The sequence below is a fragment of the Silene latifolia genome, chromosome 7, assembly GCF_048544455.1.
Source record: "Silene latifolia isolate original U9 population chromosome 7, ASM4854445v1, whole genome shotgun sequence".
NCBI classification, from domain to species: Eukaryota; Viridiplantae; Streptophyta; class Magnoliopsida; order Caryophyllales; family Caryophyllaceae; genus Silene; species Silene latifolia.
Window position 1 is genome coordinate 41,899,881 of NC_133532.1, and position 21,321 is coordinate 41,921,201.

At 39.1% G+C, this 21,321-nt stretch overlaps 1 protein-coding gene across 1 annotated transcript; it reads left to right on the top strand.

Annotated features, from left to right (window-relative positions):
- Positions 1 to 13,398: 13,398 nt before the first annotated feature.
- LOC141591034 (uncharacterized) lies at positions 13,399 to 14,500 on the top strand. The gene is made up of 3 exons (XM_074411501.1): positions 13,399 to 13,701; positions 13,794 to 13,883; positions 13,995 to 14,500. Exons 2-3 carry the CDS (start codon positions 13,818 to 13,820, stop codon positions 14,430 to 14,432), a joined length of 504 nt encoding a protein of 167 aa, XP_074267602.1. The 5' UTR covers positions 13,399 to 13,701; positions 13,794 to 13,817; the 3' UTR covers positions 14,433 to 14,500.
- Positions 14,501 to 21,321: the final 6,821 nt, after the last annotated feature.

Consider the following 21,321-nt stretch of genomic DNA (forward strand, 5'->3'; position numbering starts at 1 on the left):
GATTGTGACATACCTATAGGGAGAGACAAGGCAAAAGACCGCTACCCGACTCAAGAGACGCTCTCCTAAGGCACAAGGATCTTTACAAAGGCTTCTATGGAGGTTTTGAGGTGAAGGGAAGGGAAAGAGGCGACTTAAGGATAGGAGGAAAGTGGCGGAAGTGATTTGCGGATTTAACAAAACGCGATATAAAACCCTCGCTGAAAACCCAGCACTCGATCGAGTACCCAACCTACTCGATCGAGTGGCCCCCTACTCGATCGAGTAACCAAGCTACTCGATCGAGTAGCCTCTACTCTATCGAGTACCACTCTTAATACGCACCCCAAGATGGTTTTGGCATACATTCCTAAGATTACTCCCGCTCCCAAGGACAGTCAATGTTGGTCAAAAGGTCCCTAAAAGGGCGGGTATTACATTCTTCCCCCCTTAAAAAGAACTTCGTCCCCGAAGTTCAACTCACCTCTCCCGCTCATGGCACGGAACCAACACAATCTCACCAATCTTCCCGGTCAAAGCATCACTCCTAGTAAACACTATCCCCCCCCATGTCATCATCATCACCGTCCACATTTAAACCTATCGACTCTTGCCATTATCATGCAAGCTTATCACAGTCAACCGTTACTTTATATATGTATAAAGCATCCAACTCGCAATGCGAATCGTCACTCACGATCTCCCAACATACAATAACAACTATCAAACTATCAATCTAGAACATGTCTCATATTAACTTTCATGTGGTATGACTACTGCCACCATGTTACTTGGCAACGTGATTCAAATACGACCACACTCACTTTTTAAATAACTAAAGAAAGTAAGTCGTTATAATTCAACAAAATTTTTCTTTTTATAATTCAACATGATACCAACAACATTATAAACAAGCAAAACATTATTCAAAAACAACCTTTTTATTTCGCGACATTACTCTTCCCCTCTAAAAAGGAACTTCGTCCCCGAAGTTCACCACCCAAATACCACGCATTTTACTTATTATTTGATTCATGACATGGGTTAAAACATGTTATCTATCGCGGACATTACTCGTTAAGCACGAACTCGTTAAATTAGCAATTATACACTAACCACCGGACTAGTTAGCTGCCTTCCAGAAGGCACGATACTATGGTATGCACAAGTGTGTGAGAAGATACAATTCCGATAAATAAGTCGTAATGAGGCGTATGCAACATTAAAGTAACAATAAATTATTACCGCCTTACTAATTGTGACAAATACGCTTATAAAACTTCAAACACGACTTCCAACACACGAAATTAACGGTTCCAAGGTGTTACTACACACTAATAACCACATTAAACATTAAACTTGCCATTATAAAACAATTGAACATTTTTAATTTTCAAAAACCTCCTGTAACAGTGCTACTCGATCGAGTATGAAGCGGTACTCGATCGAGTGCCATGCTACTCGATCGAGTGTCTTGGCAACTCGATCGAGTAGCCCGAGATCAGAATGTTTCCTTTCTTCCTTTCCTGCAGCTACTCGATAGAGTGTGGGGTACTCTGTCGAGTACTTGCAGGCCAAGTACCTTACACAACCCGTTATAGACCAACACATATAAACATAACCGTCACATAATTTGAGTCGGGATGACGCCCCGACTCTCAATCATCCTGCAAACGGTTAAAGTAGCTAATCCGGCCTTATGGCCTAACGATACAAGTTCATAAATAAAGTTTCAACTAAAACAACCGAAATCTAACCATGCTACCAACGACAACTACCACTAACAATCATGAACGAAGATAGAAACAAGGAGTATCACTCCTGCTGCTGCTGCTGCTGCTCAAACATCACCTCATCATCACCACCACCCGAAGTACCTGCTCCTGCTGACCCGATCCCCGCATCCGCCCCCGCTCCCGCGCTCCGGGCCCACGTACCATGGGGTCAAGCCACCGTAAGGGAAGGACTGAGGTGCCCCCCACGTCGACTGATCCACCCCGTAGGAATGGAAAACCCCCGAGTAGTTCCCAACTCCACTCCACCAAACTGGATGCGGTCCCTATCCCCTGAGCGTACGCCATCTCGTGCATGTTCCGGAGTGTCAAGGTAGATGACACTCTCTCCGCCAGGTAACTGGATCGCGTCTCCGGGGTGTCGAGGTAAGGGTAGCATGGAAAAGACTGCCGCTTCTTTGTGGTGCTACTTCGGGCGTGGCCTAGTCTCGGGGCCCTCTCCTCACTCGACGGGGTCCCCTCACCACTCGGGTCTCTCCACCACCCGAACTCCCGCATTCTCACCCTTCGTCGGCTCCGGCATCTCCTCGAGAATGGCGTCGTCAATGAGATAGGTCTGTAGCTGGCGGGGTCTGTCATCATCCTCCTCCTCCTCGTCATCGGAGTCCACCGTCACTACTGTCGGCTCCAAGGGCTCCGTGTGTGGGAGGTGCTCGGGAGAGCGGAACCTTCATCCAACTCATCCCCACACCCTCCACGCTAGGCTACCGTCAGCCAAGGTTCTCAACCATTTCAGGTCGAGATAGTATTCACGATCCATGGTAGGCACTGGGGTAGCTAGAGGCACGTACTCCGAAGAAGCCTCAAAGGAGGTTAGCTTTTCACCTAACCGAGTGGCAATAGCACCACAACTCGTGCACGGGAAGAGGAAGAAGCCATCAAGGCAAGGGCAAAGACAGACTATAGAAGGAGCATTAAAGACCACCTTTCGGCCCGCTCTGGGTTGAGGTAAGACATCAAAAGCAAGACCTCATGGTTATTCAACTTACTGATATCCTTTCGGTCATAGAGGAGGTTCGAAAGAGAACGGAGAAAGACCCTCAAGGTAATATGCTGAACATCATTAATCAGCATGTTGCTCGAGGTGCGAGCTTGCTTCCCAGTCAAGCAAGGCATTAGGCGGCAGACGCCGCACTCAACTGGAATGTCGGTAATGGAGTCCTTGGGAGGCTTGGCCAACCCAAGGTGAGAGGCAAACAAATCCATGGTCAACAGAAAACTGGTATTCATCAATCTAAACTCAATAATCGACCATTTGGGTCATAGATAAAAGAGCTCATGAATTCCAAGGTAAGAAAAGGGTAAGTATGCTTCCTCAGCCTATACAAACCCGTAAAACCCAAGGTCTCGAATATGTGACGGACATCCGTCTCTATCTCCAACTCCTCTAACACACTGGTGTCTATACACTTTGTAGGTCTCATTTTGCGTTTTTGTAAGGCTACAAAACGCTCCCTTTGCTTGAAGTCAACAAAAACAACAGAAGGGTACTCGGAAACTGCGGGTACTACCGGTCCACTAGCTTCCCCCCTCTCAGGTGGATCACCCCTCCCCCGTTTACTTTGGCGGGTTCCAAGGTTTAGTCTCGGCATCTGTTTAAGGCATATGTTCAAGCAACTTGTATAAACATGTAGGCATATACTTCATACAATTTGAGTTCTATATACTTAGCAAGTTCACTAACTCATCAACCAGTTCCATATTTGAAGCACATAAATCATGCCATTAAACTTAGATGCTCAGCTAGGTACACACATTTCATCAATAGTTTCCTCAATTTTAACATATAGTCTCAGTTTGTAGTCACTTATAAACCGCAATTATGAAAATTTGGCATGTGAACACATATACTCAGCAATTCGAATATCCTAGCATGCTTCTAAAGGTCGTTCCATTCACATTGCTAATTACATGTTACTAATTCAAGAGAAAGAATAATTTATGGCATATCATCATCACTTTCATATTATGTTCAACAACTCAACTAAAATTTTCAGACGGTCTTTACAGCTGAGACAATTTTGGCATATATTCATCAATCATTGTTTCTATTATCATATTGAAGTTCAACTCATGCTTGTACTGTCAATTACAACATTAATTTTTCAGTTATAAATCACGAATTTCCATTTAAGGCACTTTTAAGACGGAGTTCTAAGGCAACTTTCTAAGGGTAAAATCATCAAAATCTATCCTCCAACATGATATAAACAATACTTAAGGCTCAATTCTACCATCTAACCATTGTAAAACAACCAAAAATCGATTTCAATTTTGGAAACCCTAGAAATTTCGGGTTCATCTTTGCAATTTCTAATCTAATTTACAGCAATTAACCACCAACAAACATGGAAAGAAGGCATGTGAATCATGTTTCAACAATTAAAAGCACCAAATTGGTCATTATGATCGAAAATTTCAGATTGTTTTACTTTCCTAGCACACTCAAAGCAATAAACCATGTACATAAGGAAGAATAGCATACCTTGATTGATGAACAAAGTAGAGAAACGGAATTAAACTAAGAAATCAACCCCAAGATTCACTACTAACCCAAGAGAATGAGAGGATTTGAGAGGAAATAAGGAATTGAGAGAGATTTAGGTGTAGGTGTATCAAAATATAGAGGAATAAGAAGAAGAAATAGAAAGATTAGGGGTTTTAAGAAAACCCGTAGGACTCGCTGTACAGTAACCTACTCGATCGAGTGCCTGGGGTACTCGATCGAGTACCACCCTACTCGATCGAGTAGGAGCTAAATCGTCGAGTAACTGCAGGGATTTTCCCACATCCCGACATCATAGCTTCCTAATTAGATCGAGTGAGGTCTACTCGGTCAAATAAGCACTCGCACTCGGTCAAGTATAGTTAAGTACTCGATCATAAGTACGAAGTAACTTGAAGATTCCTGCAAAAACAACACCGCGTGTCGATTCCAACTAGGTTCGGAATTCGGCACTCATTATCAAGTTCATTCACGCATTACTATTATTAACAAAGCCCACCATATCGTCAAACAAATGAAGTTTATTCCACTTACACTACACCCCTTACCCTACTCGGTTTACCTGCTACCGAATCTTCCATAAACATAATCACGTCATCGTATTACATTTAAGCTTACTTTATATATTACTACCAAATTGAAACATTTAAATTAACATTAGTTCATTCTTTCACGTATTACATAAATGCATACTTTTCAAAACAAATTAATCTACCATGTTTCACATTCTATCATAAGCAATGTATCTTGCATAAATCAAATATTACGCAGCGGAAAAATTTCAACTAAATAGCAAAGCATATACACATTACCATATACCGTGATTCGAATTATTACTCATCTATACTATAATTATCATTATAGTCATCGCGGTAGGATCTATAATCTCACGTACAACTTCCGTCATTATTAATTTTATGGCAAACACCCACGTGTTCACTATTCATATTACACATTCTATTTCACACCTTCACGCATCTCCATGACGTATAATTTCGTCACATATCTCATAGCTATCATATAAGCTTACTAATCATTCAAAGAACCTCACTAATCTCATCGACAATTACCATACACGGTCTAATATGTCACTAATACACCCCTATCAATTCTAGCAAAGACTTGACCGGAGGTAGCTCCGGCACAATTAACACACATAGCACACATAGACACACGGACTCCACATTCCCATCCCATGTGACTGGCTTAAGTGTCATGGGGCCAAGATTTTGAAATAAGGGCGCCTACTCACCCAAAATCTAGCATCAGCCGGGGCTCCCATTACACATACACCAGGTTCATTTTATTAGACTCCCTACGTTCATTATGTTCATTTGTTACAGGTTCCAAAATCGTTGCTCTGATACCACTTTGTAACACCCCCATATCCAGAGGAGCCTTAACTAGGCCTTCCTTAGCATATAAGGGCGTTACCATCTCGGTTGCCCGAGGAAAGTAACTATCAAACGTCAATAAAAGAACTATTAAGTTATATTACAAGTGATTCAAACCAAAATACGATACAAAGGTACAACTCAAAGACTACTCGCTATGACCACCATATCTCGTGAAGACTCATCCCTGCCCGGACCTCAGCTATCAACAACATCAACACCTGCTAAGACCGACTGCTCACCATAAGGGATCACGGCAGACACATAACAAACAAACAACCACACAAGGTCAGTACTGAGATAAGGTAAGACAACGGCAACTACAAATATCAATGCAAACAACATTACCAACCCCAAACGCATTCACCACAATCCGATCAACTCTGTCACTGACTGTCCACTGGACCAGCCCTGCCAGTGGGGGACCGCAGCCGTTCCCACCTAAGCCCCGCTCATCATACCGAGCGATAACCCTGTCCATTAATGTGCACATCCCCTCCCGTGGCGGGTTCCACGGAGGGCGAAACTAGGGCGTGAAGCCACTCCCGCAAGTGACCCCACTCAGCCGAGAACGCGTCTCGAGAACCATCAACAACGATCACCACCACAATCACAATACAACACAATTACTATATCAAACAACCACCATACTACTATAACGACCGACACACTAGACCATCTACAGAAACTGAGTAGGCGAACCTACCTTTAAGCAACCGCAACCAATCCACGCCGACAGATAACATATCCAGCGACCAAGCAAAGCCTATAACCACCATACAAATATCTATTACTAACAAGCAAACCCTAACTATAGAGACAAAGACACGGATGATGATTGTAACATACCTATAGGGAGAGACAAGGCAAAAGACCGCTACCTGACTCAAGAGACGCTCTCCTAAGGCACAAGGATCTTCACAAAGGCTTCCATGGAGGTTTTGAGGTGAAGGGAAGGGAAAGAGGCGACTGAAGGATAGGAGGAAAGTGGCGGAAGTGATTTGCGGATTTAACAAAACGCGATATAAAACCCTCGCTGAAAACCCGGCACTCGATCGAGTACCCAACCTACTCGATCGAGTGGCCCCCTACTCGATCGAGTAACCAAGCTACTCGATCGAGTAGCCTCTACTCTATCGAGTACCACTCTTAATACGCACCCCAAGATGGTTTTGGCATACATTCCTAAGATTACTCCCGCTCCCAAGGACAGTCAATGTTGGTCAAAGGGTCTCTAAAAGGGCGGGTATTACAGGGGGTATTTATAGTTTACAATTATTTAGGTCGAAAATTACAAGGGAGTTCAAAATGCGGAGAAGGGAGTCTGAGCCGGTGGACCGGCCGCCGGTCATCTGACCGGCACAAAACCCGCTGAAAATTTTGAGTTCCAATTAAGTCATCAGGTATGGCAAGCGGTGACCGCCGCCATTGTTGACCTTGGCCTGTGGGGTGTCTTCACTGGCCGACGATCGCGCCTGGCCGGCTGGGATTCCTTCTTCACACTACAAGAAAAACGCGGCTTACTGACGGCCCTACCGACGGAAAAAAAGTGGCCGTCAGAAAACACGGGTTACTGACGGATGTGTGACGGAAATTCCGTCAGTAAAGTTTCCTGACGGATATCCCGTCAGTATCTATTGGCGCGTTGACCAAGTCAAAGGCGCCAAAAGAACTGTGTCGGAAATTCCGTCAGGAATCTTTTAATACTGACGGAAAATCCGTCAATGGTCTTTGCGCGTTAAATTGGATTACAGCTGGAAATCACTTTACCCTTCTGACGGAATATCCGTCAGTTTTTTCAAAAAACTGACAGAATATCCGTCACTTGGTCAATTATTAGTTGGTGGTAGTGTGTGACAGGGTGTCACAATAATTGACCTAGTGACGGATATTCCGTCAGTTTTTTGAAAAAACTGACGGATATTCCGTCAGGAGTTTTACTTTAACTGACGTGTACAGTCCTTGCATTATTTTTCTGATAAAGTGAGCAGTGACGGATTTTCCGTCAGTTTAATAAGAATACTGACGGAATGTCCTTCAGGATTTCTATTTAACTGACGGAATTTCCGTCAGTGGTTTCTATTAACTGCAACACGCGAAGAGATCCTCCTTCACTTTACTAAAATTCCCCCAAATCAATTAAAATCGCCTCAACCCCTTACCTCCTTAAAACCCGACACCACCACCACCCTCCTCCACTTCCGGCGCCACCACCACCACCACCAACACCACCACGCCGTCGCCATCACTATTTTCTTTATCTTTTTCCTTCTCCTTCATCCTTTTCCTTCTCCTTTTCTTATTTATCTTTTTTTTTTTTTGTTAATAGTAGGCCGCCGCCTCCGCTAGCCGCCGCCGTCGCCCCGCCGCCAGCCGCCCATGACCGCCACCTGCACTTCCTTTTTCATTTTTTTTGGTCAAGTTAATTAGGTATTACTCCTTTTAATTAGTTTAATTAATTTAGATTATTAGTTATTGTTTTAATTCGTCGAGGTTTCTATCGACGGATATTCCGTCATTTAATTGTGAAAAACGACGGATATTACTCTTTTTAATTTTTTTAATTAGTTTAATTAATTTAGATTATTAGTTATTGTTTTAATTGTTGTTGAAAAAGGGTTGGTGTTGATGCATGTTGACTTAGGATAGAAGCCAATGTTGTGACGGATGTATGTTGTTAATGTATGTGGTTAATTTAGATTATTAGTTATAATTTTTTTTTTATTTAATGTATGCATGTTGAGTTAAGATAGATATTTAATTTTATTATTAAAAATTAGATTATTGTTAAATGTTAATTAGAATAGATATGAATTAGACTAGATATGTAAAATGAAAAGTAAATCATGTTAGTTTTTGTTAATTGAAAAAGTAGTCATTGTTGTATGTTTTGTTTTTAATATTGTTAAAATTATTGTTCATATTGACCTAGTACCCGATTCAAAAATTACTCACTAGGAGTAATTTTTGAATAGTCCCCGTTTTGGGACTGTCTTTGTACGTTTTAAGTCACTTAGGTAGTAAACATGTGCTTGTGATTTGTTAATGAGAAAAGAGTTTGGTGACAATTCCTTTAATGTTCTCTAAATGCATATGTAGAGTAATTATTTATTCTATATTGTGTATTTGGAGAACGGATGGGAATTGCTGCCGAATTTTTTTTCTCATTAATAAATCACAAGTACATGTTTGCTAGTGACTTAAAACGTACATTGATGGGTTTAGGTTGGAGTGATAAGGACCCAATTCAAAGAAATACAATATTTATATTGGTTAAAATGTTAAATTATTGTTTATTATGCTTGATTTTGATTATTGTTAGGTTATTATCTTTTTTAATGATATATATAAATGTGTAGATATATAATAACATGAAAAGATTAGAACGGCAGTGGATGTATGAAAGATTAGACGAAAAAAAGAAACCCAAGAAAGCATATGCAGAGGGGGTGAAAGAGTTTATTAAATTCGCGGAGGGAAGTAGTGAGTACAAGAATTTAGGTGAAATGAGGTGTCCGTGTAAGAAATGCAAAAACCTAGGTTTTAAAAGGAAAGCGGATGTTCAAATTCATCTTTGGTCGTATGGTTTCGCCGATAATTATTATGTATGGACGTATCACGGTGAGAAACTACCTAGTACAAATGCTAGTGAGAATCCTTACCGTGAGTTCGTGGAAAATGCATTGCGTGATACTGTTGACCAAATTTTGGAGGATCGACTTAATCTCGATGACCTTGACGATGAAGAAGTGCGTTATGAAACCCCGAACCCCCAAGTTTCTTCGTTCTTTAAAATGTTAGAGCAATTTGAACAACCGGTGTTTGAGGGAAGTGATATGAGTTTGTTGCAAGCAGCTGCTAGGTTATTATCAATCAAATGTGAGAACAACATATCTCTTAGATGCGCTAATAGTTTTGTGTCGTTCGTTGGTGACATAATTCCAAAGGAAAATCAAATGGCGCGCAATTTTTATGAGATTAAAAAAGTTCTGAAGGGACTCCAACTTCCCCATGAAAAGATTGATGCATGTATCAATGGATGCATGCTTTTTTGGGAGGAAAATTCTAATCTTGAAGAATGTACAAAGTGTCGTGCATCTCGGTATAAAGGTAAAAAGAATTCAAGTGGGAGGCGAATTCCATGTAAACCAATAACTTATTTCCCGCTTGCGCCAAGGTTACAACGACTATATGCAACCAAGCACATAGCAGGTGAGATGAGTTGGCACTACAAAAACTCTCGATTAAGAGAAAGGGGGACAATAGCACATCCAAGTGATGGAGAAGCGTGGAAGCATTTCGATAGAGAGCATCCAGATTTTGCAAGTGAACCCCGGAATGTTAGGCTAGGTTTGTGTACGGATGGATTTCAACCTTTTGGGCAGTTTGGGACGAAATACTCTTGTTGGCCCGTGATTGTGACTCCGTACAACTTACCTCCTTGGTTATGCATGAAGAGACAATTTTGTTCTTATCGTGCTAGTTCCGGTCCTAAGAATCCGAAAACAAATTTAGATGTTTTCCTCCAACCGTTGATCAAAGAGTTGAAACAACTTTGGGAAACCGGCGTGGACACCTATGATGTCTCTAAGAAACAAAATTTTCAATTAAAGGTTGCATTAATGTGGACGATCAACGATTTTCCGGCATATGGCATGCTTTACGGTTGGTCCACAAGTGGATATCGTGCCTGTCCTTATTGTCCGGGAAATGATCATAGATCTTTTTGGCTTAAAAATAGCAAAAAGGTTTGTTGGTTTGATTGTCACCGTGAGTTCTTAACACATGATCATCCTTTCCGCGACAATTGTAAGCATTTTCTTAAAAAAAAAAACCGAGAATCGCATAGCCGATCGAAACTAACGGGTGATGAAGTGTGGGAATCCGTAAAAGACTTGCCTAAAATAGTTGATGCTTCAGATAAAGAATTGAAAAGATTGAAAGATCAGAATGAAGGTTGGTGGAAACAAAGCATATTCTGGGAACTTCCCTATTGGAAAACGTTTGTCGATTCGACACAACTTGGATGTTATGCACATTGAGAAAAAATTTTTGAACAGACTTATCAACACCATCATGGATGTACCAGGTAAAACTAAATTTGACACTAAGGGTAAAGAAAACTTTAATGAACTTTGCTATAAACGGAACACATCATCTAGGTTTGTTTTATCAAACGCGGAGAAAAAGGCTCTATGTGACTGGGTTGCTAACTTAAAATTCCAGGATGGTTATGCTTCAGATTTGAGTCGGTGTGTTGACCATAAAAAGATGGTGTTACATTCCATGAAAAGTCATGATTGTCATGTCTTTATGGAACGACTACTCCCCGTTGCCTTGAAAGAGTTGCTCGACAGTCCTTGGAATGCAATAACCGAGATAAGCCAATTTTTAGAGAGACTGTGTACTTCTACGATTAGAGTTGATTCTATGGAACGTCTAGAGTCAAACATTGCGGAGATAATATGCAAGTTAGAGAAGATATTTCCCCCGTCTTTTTCAATTCCATGGAGCATTTGCCTCTTCACCTACCTTATGAAGCAAAAGTTGGAGGACTGTCCAATATCGATGGATGTATCCATTTGAGAGATTTCTTAATCATATAAAAAAAAAGATTGGCAACAAAGCTCGGGTGGAGGGTTTAATATGCAACGCTTTTTTGTTAGAGGAAATTTCAAATTTGTTCTTTTTATTTCAAGATCACATTGACACAAAAGCAAAAGACTTAGATGTTGGTGTAAATTCCGATGACCAGTTGAAATCTAAGTTACCCGAGTTATTCAATGATGACATGGGAACTACAATAGGAAAATATATACAGAGGTACTTAAGCGAGAAAGAGTATGAAGAAGCTCATTTTTATGTGCTAAGGAACTGTGGAGATTTTTTAGATACTTATGAAAAGTAAGTTAATACTTCATCATTACTCAATTGTTTTTTAATTATCAAATTAGATCGAATTTATAGGTAATTAATACATAACTAAAACATGCTTTCCCTACTTATAGGGAATTTGAGGCACATATCAAAATCAATTTTCCTGATGTCACATCCTCTGATGATGTTTGGGCATCACATGAGAAAAGTTTTCCAAATGGTTAGAAATCAAGTAAGTGATGATACATTTTCTTTGAAATTGAACTATACATTTAGATTTCTTATTAGATATTGAAAAAAATATAACAACTTAATTAACATTTTTTTATTCATAGGTTCATAGATTGAAGGATCATCTAATAATAGCTTTAGCATTGGGTCCTAGTAACATGGTGAAGTCTTGAAGACGGTATTCCATCAACGGCTATAAGTTTCGAGCTTTTAAGGAGGAGTTGATGTTTCGAAGTCTACGTTAAGCAATGGGGTTTCTGTGAATTCAACTGAAGGGTTGGACTACTATGGAACCCTAAATGAAGTAATTGAGCTTTCTTATTATGCCGGGCAAAGGGTTTATAGGGTTATATTGTTTAAATGTGATTGGCTTGATAATTCCCCACAAGGACTTAGTATCCATAAGGTTTATGGACTTGTAGATGTAAACGAGAAAAAGAAACTTCGTGGACATAACCCATTTGTGGCAGCTTTTCAAGTCGATCAAGTTTGTTATGCTCCTTATCCAACCATTAAGAAAGGTAATCAAGGTATTCGGTGGTCCGCGATTTTTAAAACCAAGGCAAGATCACAAGTTGATGCTCCTATTGAAGAAAGTGTCTTTCAAGAAGATGTGGTTGTGAATGATCACTCAATTTCACCGATTTTGTTGGAAGATACAGATGATGAAGATGTATACGAAGTGACAGTGGAAAGAGGTCAAGGGGAATATGACAGAGACGTCGAAGAAGAAGGGGATGAAGATGAAGTTGAAGAACTTATTAGATACGAAAATGAGGAATCAGAGGAAGAAGTGGGAGTGCTTTTTTCAGATGATGAACCTGTTTTGATTTGTAGTGATAGTGATAGTGAGGAGGACTAGTTGTAATTGTACAATTATTAAACATTCAATAAAATATGCCCTCCGTTTTTTATTACTTGTCGTTCTAAGCTATTTGGTTTTTTGTTTTATACATGTCGTTTTAGCTTAACATCAATAGTGTGTTTCAATTTTCAAGATTTGGTTATAAGAAACCTCTCAATTCACCCAATAAAATGCATTAAAGAAGAGGCAAGTGGTAATTAGTTCACAGTTTTCCATAGTGTTTTTTTCAATTGTTTATATATACTAACGATTTGAATTGTTAACATGCAGTGATTATGCCGAACATTTTTCGCCGTATGATTGGGAGCAATAGTAAGGCAAATGCATCTCAACGGAATCGGGAGGACGAAGAGGTTGAGGATGAGGAAAATCCTGAATTTCCATCAAATAGACAGGAGAACATGCAGGTGATTCTCTCGAGAGGCCGTGCTCGGCGAGATCATTATTGGTAAGTTTATGTTAATTTTTCTTAAGTTTAAAAAAACTTTAACATTTCTGAGTTTTAATTTCAAATATTTATGTGTTTTTCAGGTGGGATGACGAACCAATCAAGAAATATGTTACTTGGTCATTCACCGTAACACGAGAGATTAGTACTTCACTAGGTGGGGTGAAGCGAGTAACGCACATCGTCGGAAGATGTGGAATTACTTTGCGGTAATTATGTTTTTCAATAATAATTTTCTTAAGTTTATAATAATTTTCTTAAGTTTATAAGAATTTTCCAAAGTTTTATATAACTAATTTCACACTTGTTTTTTGAAACAGACTCATGTAAGATCCATCGATCCTGGGTATGATCCTATTCCTGAGTGGCAGGCGAGGGTAACGAGGCGGATTACCACTCTTATCAATGGAATAAAATATAACAAGAAACCGCCAAAGTGGGTGCCTGTTTCTTGGTTGGAGAACCTTAGGAATAGGCCAAATGATGCTACTTTTGCCAAACATTCGAAAATCAACACGGCAAATAGGAAGTCGGGTGGGAAAGATGGGAAAGCATTGGGCACCCACACTCTTGGTCGGAAGAGTTGCTCCGATGCTTTCAAGGAATTGGTAAGTATTGTTTATATTGCTTTTAAAAAGTGGTTAATATATATGATTGACAAAAATATACTTGATTTTACTTGTTTCCATAATAATTTCAGGGTCAAGAGGCCACCCCCCACAAGATGTTCATGAAGACGAAGAAAAATAAGAAGGGCGAGTGGGTTAACCCTCGAGCGGCTGATGTTGAGGTAAATTCTTGAATTTAATTTAATATTTATTTTTATTACAAAGAACGATAATCTCTTTCTTATAAAGATAGGTATATATATATCATTTCTGACGATTTTCTATTTTTTCAGCGTGATTTCCAAGAGGAGATGAGGCAGCCATTGCCACCTGGACAGTCTCCCGACGAGATTCAGGCCTACTACAAGGCTGTAGGAGGATTTGACGAGAAGAACCGGATGTTTGGGACAGGACCTACAGGGGCCCAAATATGGTATGATCTTCCTCCTAACAAAGCTGGCCGACGGTCTTTATCTTATGCTCCTAGCATAATTTCACAGCTTTCCACCCAAATGAATGATGAGCGATCCGCTCGAGTTGCTCTTGAAAGACAGGTTCGTGAACAGGCTGAAGAAATGGCGGCAATGAGAAAGGCTTGGGCTGATTTGCAAGCATCTCAACCCCCAAACACGTGTTCACAATTTACTCCACATAGACGGGATGACTTTGGGGGTGGTGATGACGGGTTTGGAGGTATTGGTGGTAGTTTTATTGACCCTATAAACACTTAGAGCCTTTAAGTTAGAGCCTTTAGGTTAGAGCCTTTAGGTTAGAACTTTAGTTTAGTTAGTATTGTCGTCTAGTAAGTATGAAAGACATGGTAAAACAATTCTCTGTTTAATTTGTAAGACAATGTACAAATTTGACTATGTTTTTATGTAAAACAATTTGCGTCCCCTTCTCTTTTGTTGTGTATTGATTCCCGCATTAGCGGTCGACGTGAAAATGGATTCCGCTTGGCGGTCGCGATTGGATGTGTTTTGCGGGTTTTGTTTATATTGGAAACGATGCAAATAGGCATCGTGGTGGTGTTTGTATTTGAAACGATGCAAAAAACGAGATCGTCGTGGGTAGGTGGCAGACAGTTCTTTGTTTCTGGATCCGTTATTTAATACATCGACGGAAATTCCGTCGTAATATTAAAATACCGACGGAATTTCCGTCTTGCGTTTTCCTCCCCATTTTCAGATTTAACTAGAAAGCGCCACGTGTCCCACAAACCGACGGAATTTCCGTCGGTAAACCTAAAAACGACGGAAATTCCGTCACTACCCTCTGTTAATGTGATTTGAAACCTACGTGGAATGCCACGTGTCGGTCATAATCGACGGAAATTCCGTCGATAATGCTAAACATCGACGGAAATTCCGTCACTATTGACTTATAAAAAAGGACGGATTTTCCGTCACATATCCGTCGATTTTGGAAGGCGACGGAATTTCCGTCAAGATGGTATTTTTCTTGTGAAATAAGTCGACCCACAGTTCTTCGACGGAATTTCCGTCGGAAAGGGAAATACGAACGGAAAAGCGTCAAGTATGGGCTTTATTTTTCCGTCGTTTCCGCGTTTTTCTGTAGTGTTGGTCTTGATTGTCAATGTAAGCATAGCGGGACTCTCGGCCCGGTGGTGGGCCAGTGCTGCCGACCAACCGGGAGTCCTTCCTCTCTTCGATTCACTCTTCTTCCCTTCACTTCACTCCTCTCTTCTAAGCATCTCTTGAAAGTTCAATACCTAGCTCCCTTAGCCCTCTTCCTTATGCAAAATCTGGAGTGAGGCATACAAATTTCATAGTACGGGCTAAAGCTACAAAATGGGGCTAAAAAGGGTCAAAACCCGCATGTGATCAGGAAATATGCATAGAGAAGAAAGGTGAAATAGACACAAAATGGGGACTCATCACATAAAAACCATAAAAATTTGAAAAATGCAAAAACCCAAAAACATGTTCATTTCCCTTATAGTTTAGTATTGTATATATTGTGTTTGTCTATCCTTTTTCACATTGATCAACTACGCCACATCCGAGACATGAGGATATTGAAGACCGCGTGGTATGATCTTTCCAATCTCCTTTTTCCTCTTTATGTTAATGACTATGTGGCTTTATTTTGATTGATGCGGTATAAACAATGTGATTATAGGATTGCATTTAGGTTATTTGGCATACTAGTTGGTAGAAGCATATGCATTAGGTTATATATATGTTAGTTGCATCATGGCATATAGTTGCATTTAGGAAAAGTTTTGTGAAATCATCTATTTGGGAAACTTGACAAGTGTATATAAGGCCCTTGTAGATACTTTTTCTTCTTGAAACTTTGCTTGTTAGAGTACTTGTAAAACACCCTAGGATGTGTCATGCTAGTATCCTTTGACCCATGGATTAAGGCCTAGTCAAGAGTACCTTGTGGTGTGATAACTCCTTGGCTAGCGTTTATTCCAAGGTGACCCTTGAAACCATGCAACCATCATCCATATTCCACCACATTTTTGTCATCAAAAAGGGAATGGGCACAAAAATTGTTCAAATTTGAGTTCAAGAATTGAAATGAAAAGAAAAAGTTTGCAATTGTATCAAAAAGGAGAGAGGAGTAACAAAAATAAAAACTCCTATGCTTCAAATACAAGCACCCTCACTACAAATGGGGTAGCTCTGAAAATGTTCAAAAGAAAATGCAAGAAAAATTTGAAATTGTCAAGTGTTGAAATGCCAAACATCAAAAGAAATGGCAAAAAGAAAATATTCTCAAAATGTCGAATGCCACAAGAAATTGGGGGGGGGGGGGGACAACAACAAAAAGCAAACTCCCACATGAAACTCAAATTCTATTGATCCATTTTCCATCATATCCACTTTTCTGCATGGTTGAGAGGGGACGGCCATTCTTCTTGTTTAGGCAAAAAGGGGAATTCCGCGATCCCCAGTGTTTCTAACACCATAGGGAGCATACCCTTAACGAAAGCATTTAACGATTGACGACAAAGGTACCCTAGCTTGACACAACTTGGAGGTGATTTATTGGTATCCTTCTAGGCTTAGTAGTTTGAAGAAACCGTATCTATGATGGAATGTGTACCCTTAGATTACTTCCCTTGTAGATAATTCCGCCACTTAGATGAGGAAAGTGGCTATTCATTTTTATAGATTCATCCATTACTTGATTTGAGTGCTTTAATGATTGGATGTATCGCCATTTTGGCAAGCCCTACCTTGTCTTGCAAGAAGGCATCCTACCTCATGGTTGTCTTGTTGTGAGTTGAAGGGGCACAGTGAGACCCGCTAATTGTCTCACATCGGCTATATTAGTAGGTTAGTTTGAATAAGGGTCCTAGTTTTTGTCACCTCTTTACTCGGGACGAGCAAAGGTTCGGCTTGGGGATGTTTGATGTGACTCATATTTGAGCACATTTAGTCCCTGAATTAGCCTCGTTCCTATGTTTTATAGTGCATAATTGGGTCATTTCTTATCTTTAGTTTCCCATTTTACATATTCTTTGAGGTTTTGTTTCCTTGGTAGAAGGGGAGTGCAAACCTTGCATTTACATGGCGAAATGGAGCTAAATTGATCGCACCTAATGACCAAGCATCAAGGGGAAGACAATACTAGATGGCCTATGTAGATAATAAAATAGATTGGGCAATGACGAAAGGATCCTTGCATCCCCGGATTGATCCTCGCGGATTATGAAGGACGAAAAGAAGAAATGTTGTCTGCCAAGGGATCCGAGCGGATCACAGAGGATCCGAGCGTCTCCCCACCACCATCCGAGCGTCCCATGACCAAGCCGCTCATCCTGAAGCAAGAAGATCTGAGCGTCTCCCTTGACAATCCGCTAGGATCGTACCCCAGAGAGCCCGTGCCTGTTTTCAAGTCGCTCGGATCATGGCAAGACTAGAAAAATGGAGATGCTCATCTTCTTGGAGAGGAGTATTTTCTCAACTTTTCTTAAGGACTTAATACTCATTTAAGCCCTTAGTAACCCTAATCTTTGTACTTAATCTTTAGTATAAATACCCCATTGTACTACCTAGATTATCATCATCTAGGAATCAAGTTGTAATCAATTAGTCATCATTCCCTAATCTTGTAATCAACTCTTAATCTAGTCTTAATACAAATCCCAATACTTAATCTTTCCTTAATTTTTCTATTGTTCATCATTTATTTTGGGTAATTAGAAGATCATTTGGGTTTATTGGGAGATTGACAACCTTTCATCTATCATCAAGTACTTCTATTATTCTTTGCATTATTATTTTGGAATCTCCATCGGTATAATTCCCTTAATCCTTGCTTTAATTATTGTTAATCATTTTCATTCATTCATCATGTTTTGCCTTGTTAATGTGATTGACAACCTTGTTAGCATGTTAAACTTGATCATGAGTGAGTAGTTTCCTTAGCTAGGGTTAATGGGTAATTAGGGGAAATCAACATGGGGAATGATTCATGCTTAATCTAATATGTTCACATAATTTATTTGCTTATTTGTTGTGATTTCAACTTATGCACGTGTTATGTTTGATGAAATGCGAGCCTATGAATCCTTGCATTTTTTACCCATCACTTATCTCTTCAATGAGGCTTGTAAGACATAAACCAACTCGAGCCTCATTAGACCATGCATAATGTTGAATAGGAAGGATTAAGTCGACTTGTAGGTGTTGTACAATCTAATCGAATCGGCTCCGGGACCCAAACCTTCTTAGGGATTGTAAGATATACACTAACTCGATCCCATCACAACAATAACTGCTTGCTTATAATTTGAGAACATGTTTGTATGATCAACTCCCATGTATTCCCCTATGAACCCATGATACCGTAGTGCCTTTAATCAATTGTTTACACCTTCATTTTATCTACCTTACTTTGATTTTCTTGTTGATTAGTTTTAATTGATCTCCTATCTCAACCCCAAATTGTGACACCCTAAGACACGACCATTTACAATTGAAAACCCTACATCAATACCCGTTCCTTGGGATCCGACCTTTACTTACCTCTTTACTAAGAGTAGTTGGTGAAGTTATAAATATTGTTTTGGTTGAGTAACTTTTGACGACGAGTTTTAAACCTTCGAACCAATAATGAGATATGGAATTTAATCCATTCCTTGAAGTGAATGTGACATCTCATAAAGACTCTGTCTGTAGCAGAGATCGAGAATATGGCGTTATGATAAGCCTAATATTGCGGCCTTAATTGAGCCTAATAATGTGGCATTTGATGAGCCAAGTAAAGAAGCCTTAATTGAGCTTAATGATGGGGCCTTATTGAGCCAAATTCGTTCATTGAAAGATATAAAAATATCTCATGAAAGTGAATATCTCATGAAAAGTCATGTGAGAATATGAGACTCACATATGCAAGAATTTGATATGAGAAAAGAAAAGTGATCTACGAGATGAAATTTTGATATTCATATTATGGTCTGAAGTTCATAAATGTTACAAATACTGAAATTGTGACCTGAAATTCACAATGTTTACAAATTATGACCAGAATCCTCTTTACTAGATTAGTATTCACGATAATTCAACTCAACTCCACTAATATCTTGACGTAAGTTGTTATAATGTGGTAATCTAGTATGAATGTTAATTCCTAACTCGGTTTAGTATAATACTTTGCGAACTATGCTGAGTATAAGAGACTTCATGTTTAATTTTTGTTACTTTAAAAATAGTTGATTCATGATTAATGTACATATATTTTGACATGACGCTTTAGAGTTTTTATTTGGTGTCATTAGTGTCATCATGGATTTGGTCCTATAATTTGGTTTTTGTTGTAAATGGCTGATAATAAAGGTATACGTAACCAATTAAGGATGCTAGTGGTTGTATAATAAAGTATACATAACCAATTATTTTATAATTTGCGTTGTCGACCTTATTCCCTATTAGTCATATCGTTGCGCAAACCATAATTACACCATATAGTAGGGTCTTATCATGAGATATAGTGATATTTATCCGAAACATAAACAATGATGATGCATATCTTGATTTGGACGATGTTGATTTACTAATAGCTAAATAGTGTTGTTACTTGCCACATATCTTAAAACAATTTACATACTAATCACATATAAAGTTAGACTTGTAATAATAGGCAAAAATTTATATATTAATTACGGTTAATAGTGTAATTATGTAAGGATAATGGTATTATAAATTTGATTGTGTTATATTATAATCATTGTTTATAATTGGTTTAAAGATACACCCTCTGTCAGTTATAATGTTTGGTTTATTAGGTTTCTATATGATGAGTTTGAAGGCAATAATTTATTTAAAAGTTAAATTATGTTCAGTATCATTGTATACGTTGACAAAAATATTTGTTGAGCGTGTGACATAATAATTATATTTTTTTGATAATAATACTCAAAGAGTAATATAGTCATGTTCCCTGAAGGAACATTGATGAGTCTTGCCTACATATACGAGAAACCTGTTGTGTCTTATGTCACATCATTAATCTAGCCGGAGAGATTATAAAAGATTGTCATGGGTTGTTGACAACTAAGAAACTTGACATGAAATGATCTGGATGTGACAGTTCAGGCCATCCGGGTTCTTATTACATACACCCGTTTTGATAAACCTGAAGTTTATCCTAAGGAAAATATAAGTGCTGAAACTCTTTCGTGTAAATTTATTAAAGGCAAGACATTACACGAAGACTGAGTATATTTAATATTGGAGATCACAGTTTGATTATTATATGGAATCGTTAGTCTCCGAAAAAGGCATTGTAATTCAGCACATTTAAAATCCAACTGCTTTATCTGTTACTCCCAAAAAGATTTTGTTAATGTACAAAAATGCCCATATAAATTCTTATCGGTGATATGAGAAATTAAGGTCTAAGGTGGTTATGGTTTTTACCACCTTAGGGGATAATGATAAGGAAAAGTTGGTAAAAACAAACAAGTAAATTATCCCCAACTGAACCTGAAGTTCAGTGGTTTGTTTTCAATATGAAATGCATCAAGTAGAGGTTCATGGAATTAGAAATGATGGTATTCATTTGGTTATAAAGATGTATTATGATACCACTTTTACCACCTTATCAAAATATGATATGTTACATTAAAATCTATGATTTAATTATAGACAGTTTAGCCATATATGTGGTATAGCGAGTTATACATTAGTCATAGAAAATATATGTAATGAAAAATTAGAGTCTTGCCAAATTTAACAATAAATTACACGTGAAATATAGTGTGAGAGTCATATCGGTTCACATATTTTTAGTAATAAGAAAATGGCAAGTTTGGGCAGTTGGTACTTCTATGGAGTAAATTTTTTTTTTTTTTTTTTATGACGAGGGGGTTGAATCCCCCCGGGCCCATGCATTCCCGCACCACCACATCGACCATGTAAGCCACCCCCTTCGGGGGCTGCAGTGGCCAAGTGATCATCGCCCCAGCTGGTAGTCGAACCCGGGACCTCTCAACTCCTGCATTTCTACAAGCTTCAAGGTTTAACCCGTCTACCACTGGACTAACACCACTTGGTTGGAGTAAAGAAATTTGGATGTCCTGAAAGTGACATAAATATCTGAATGATAATAGATGGCCTATATAGAAAAGGAATGGTACCA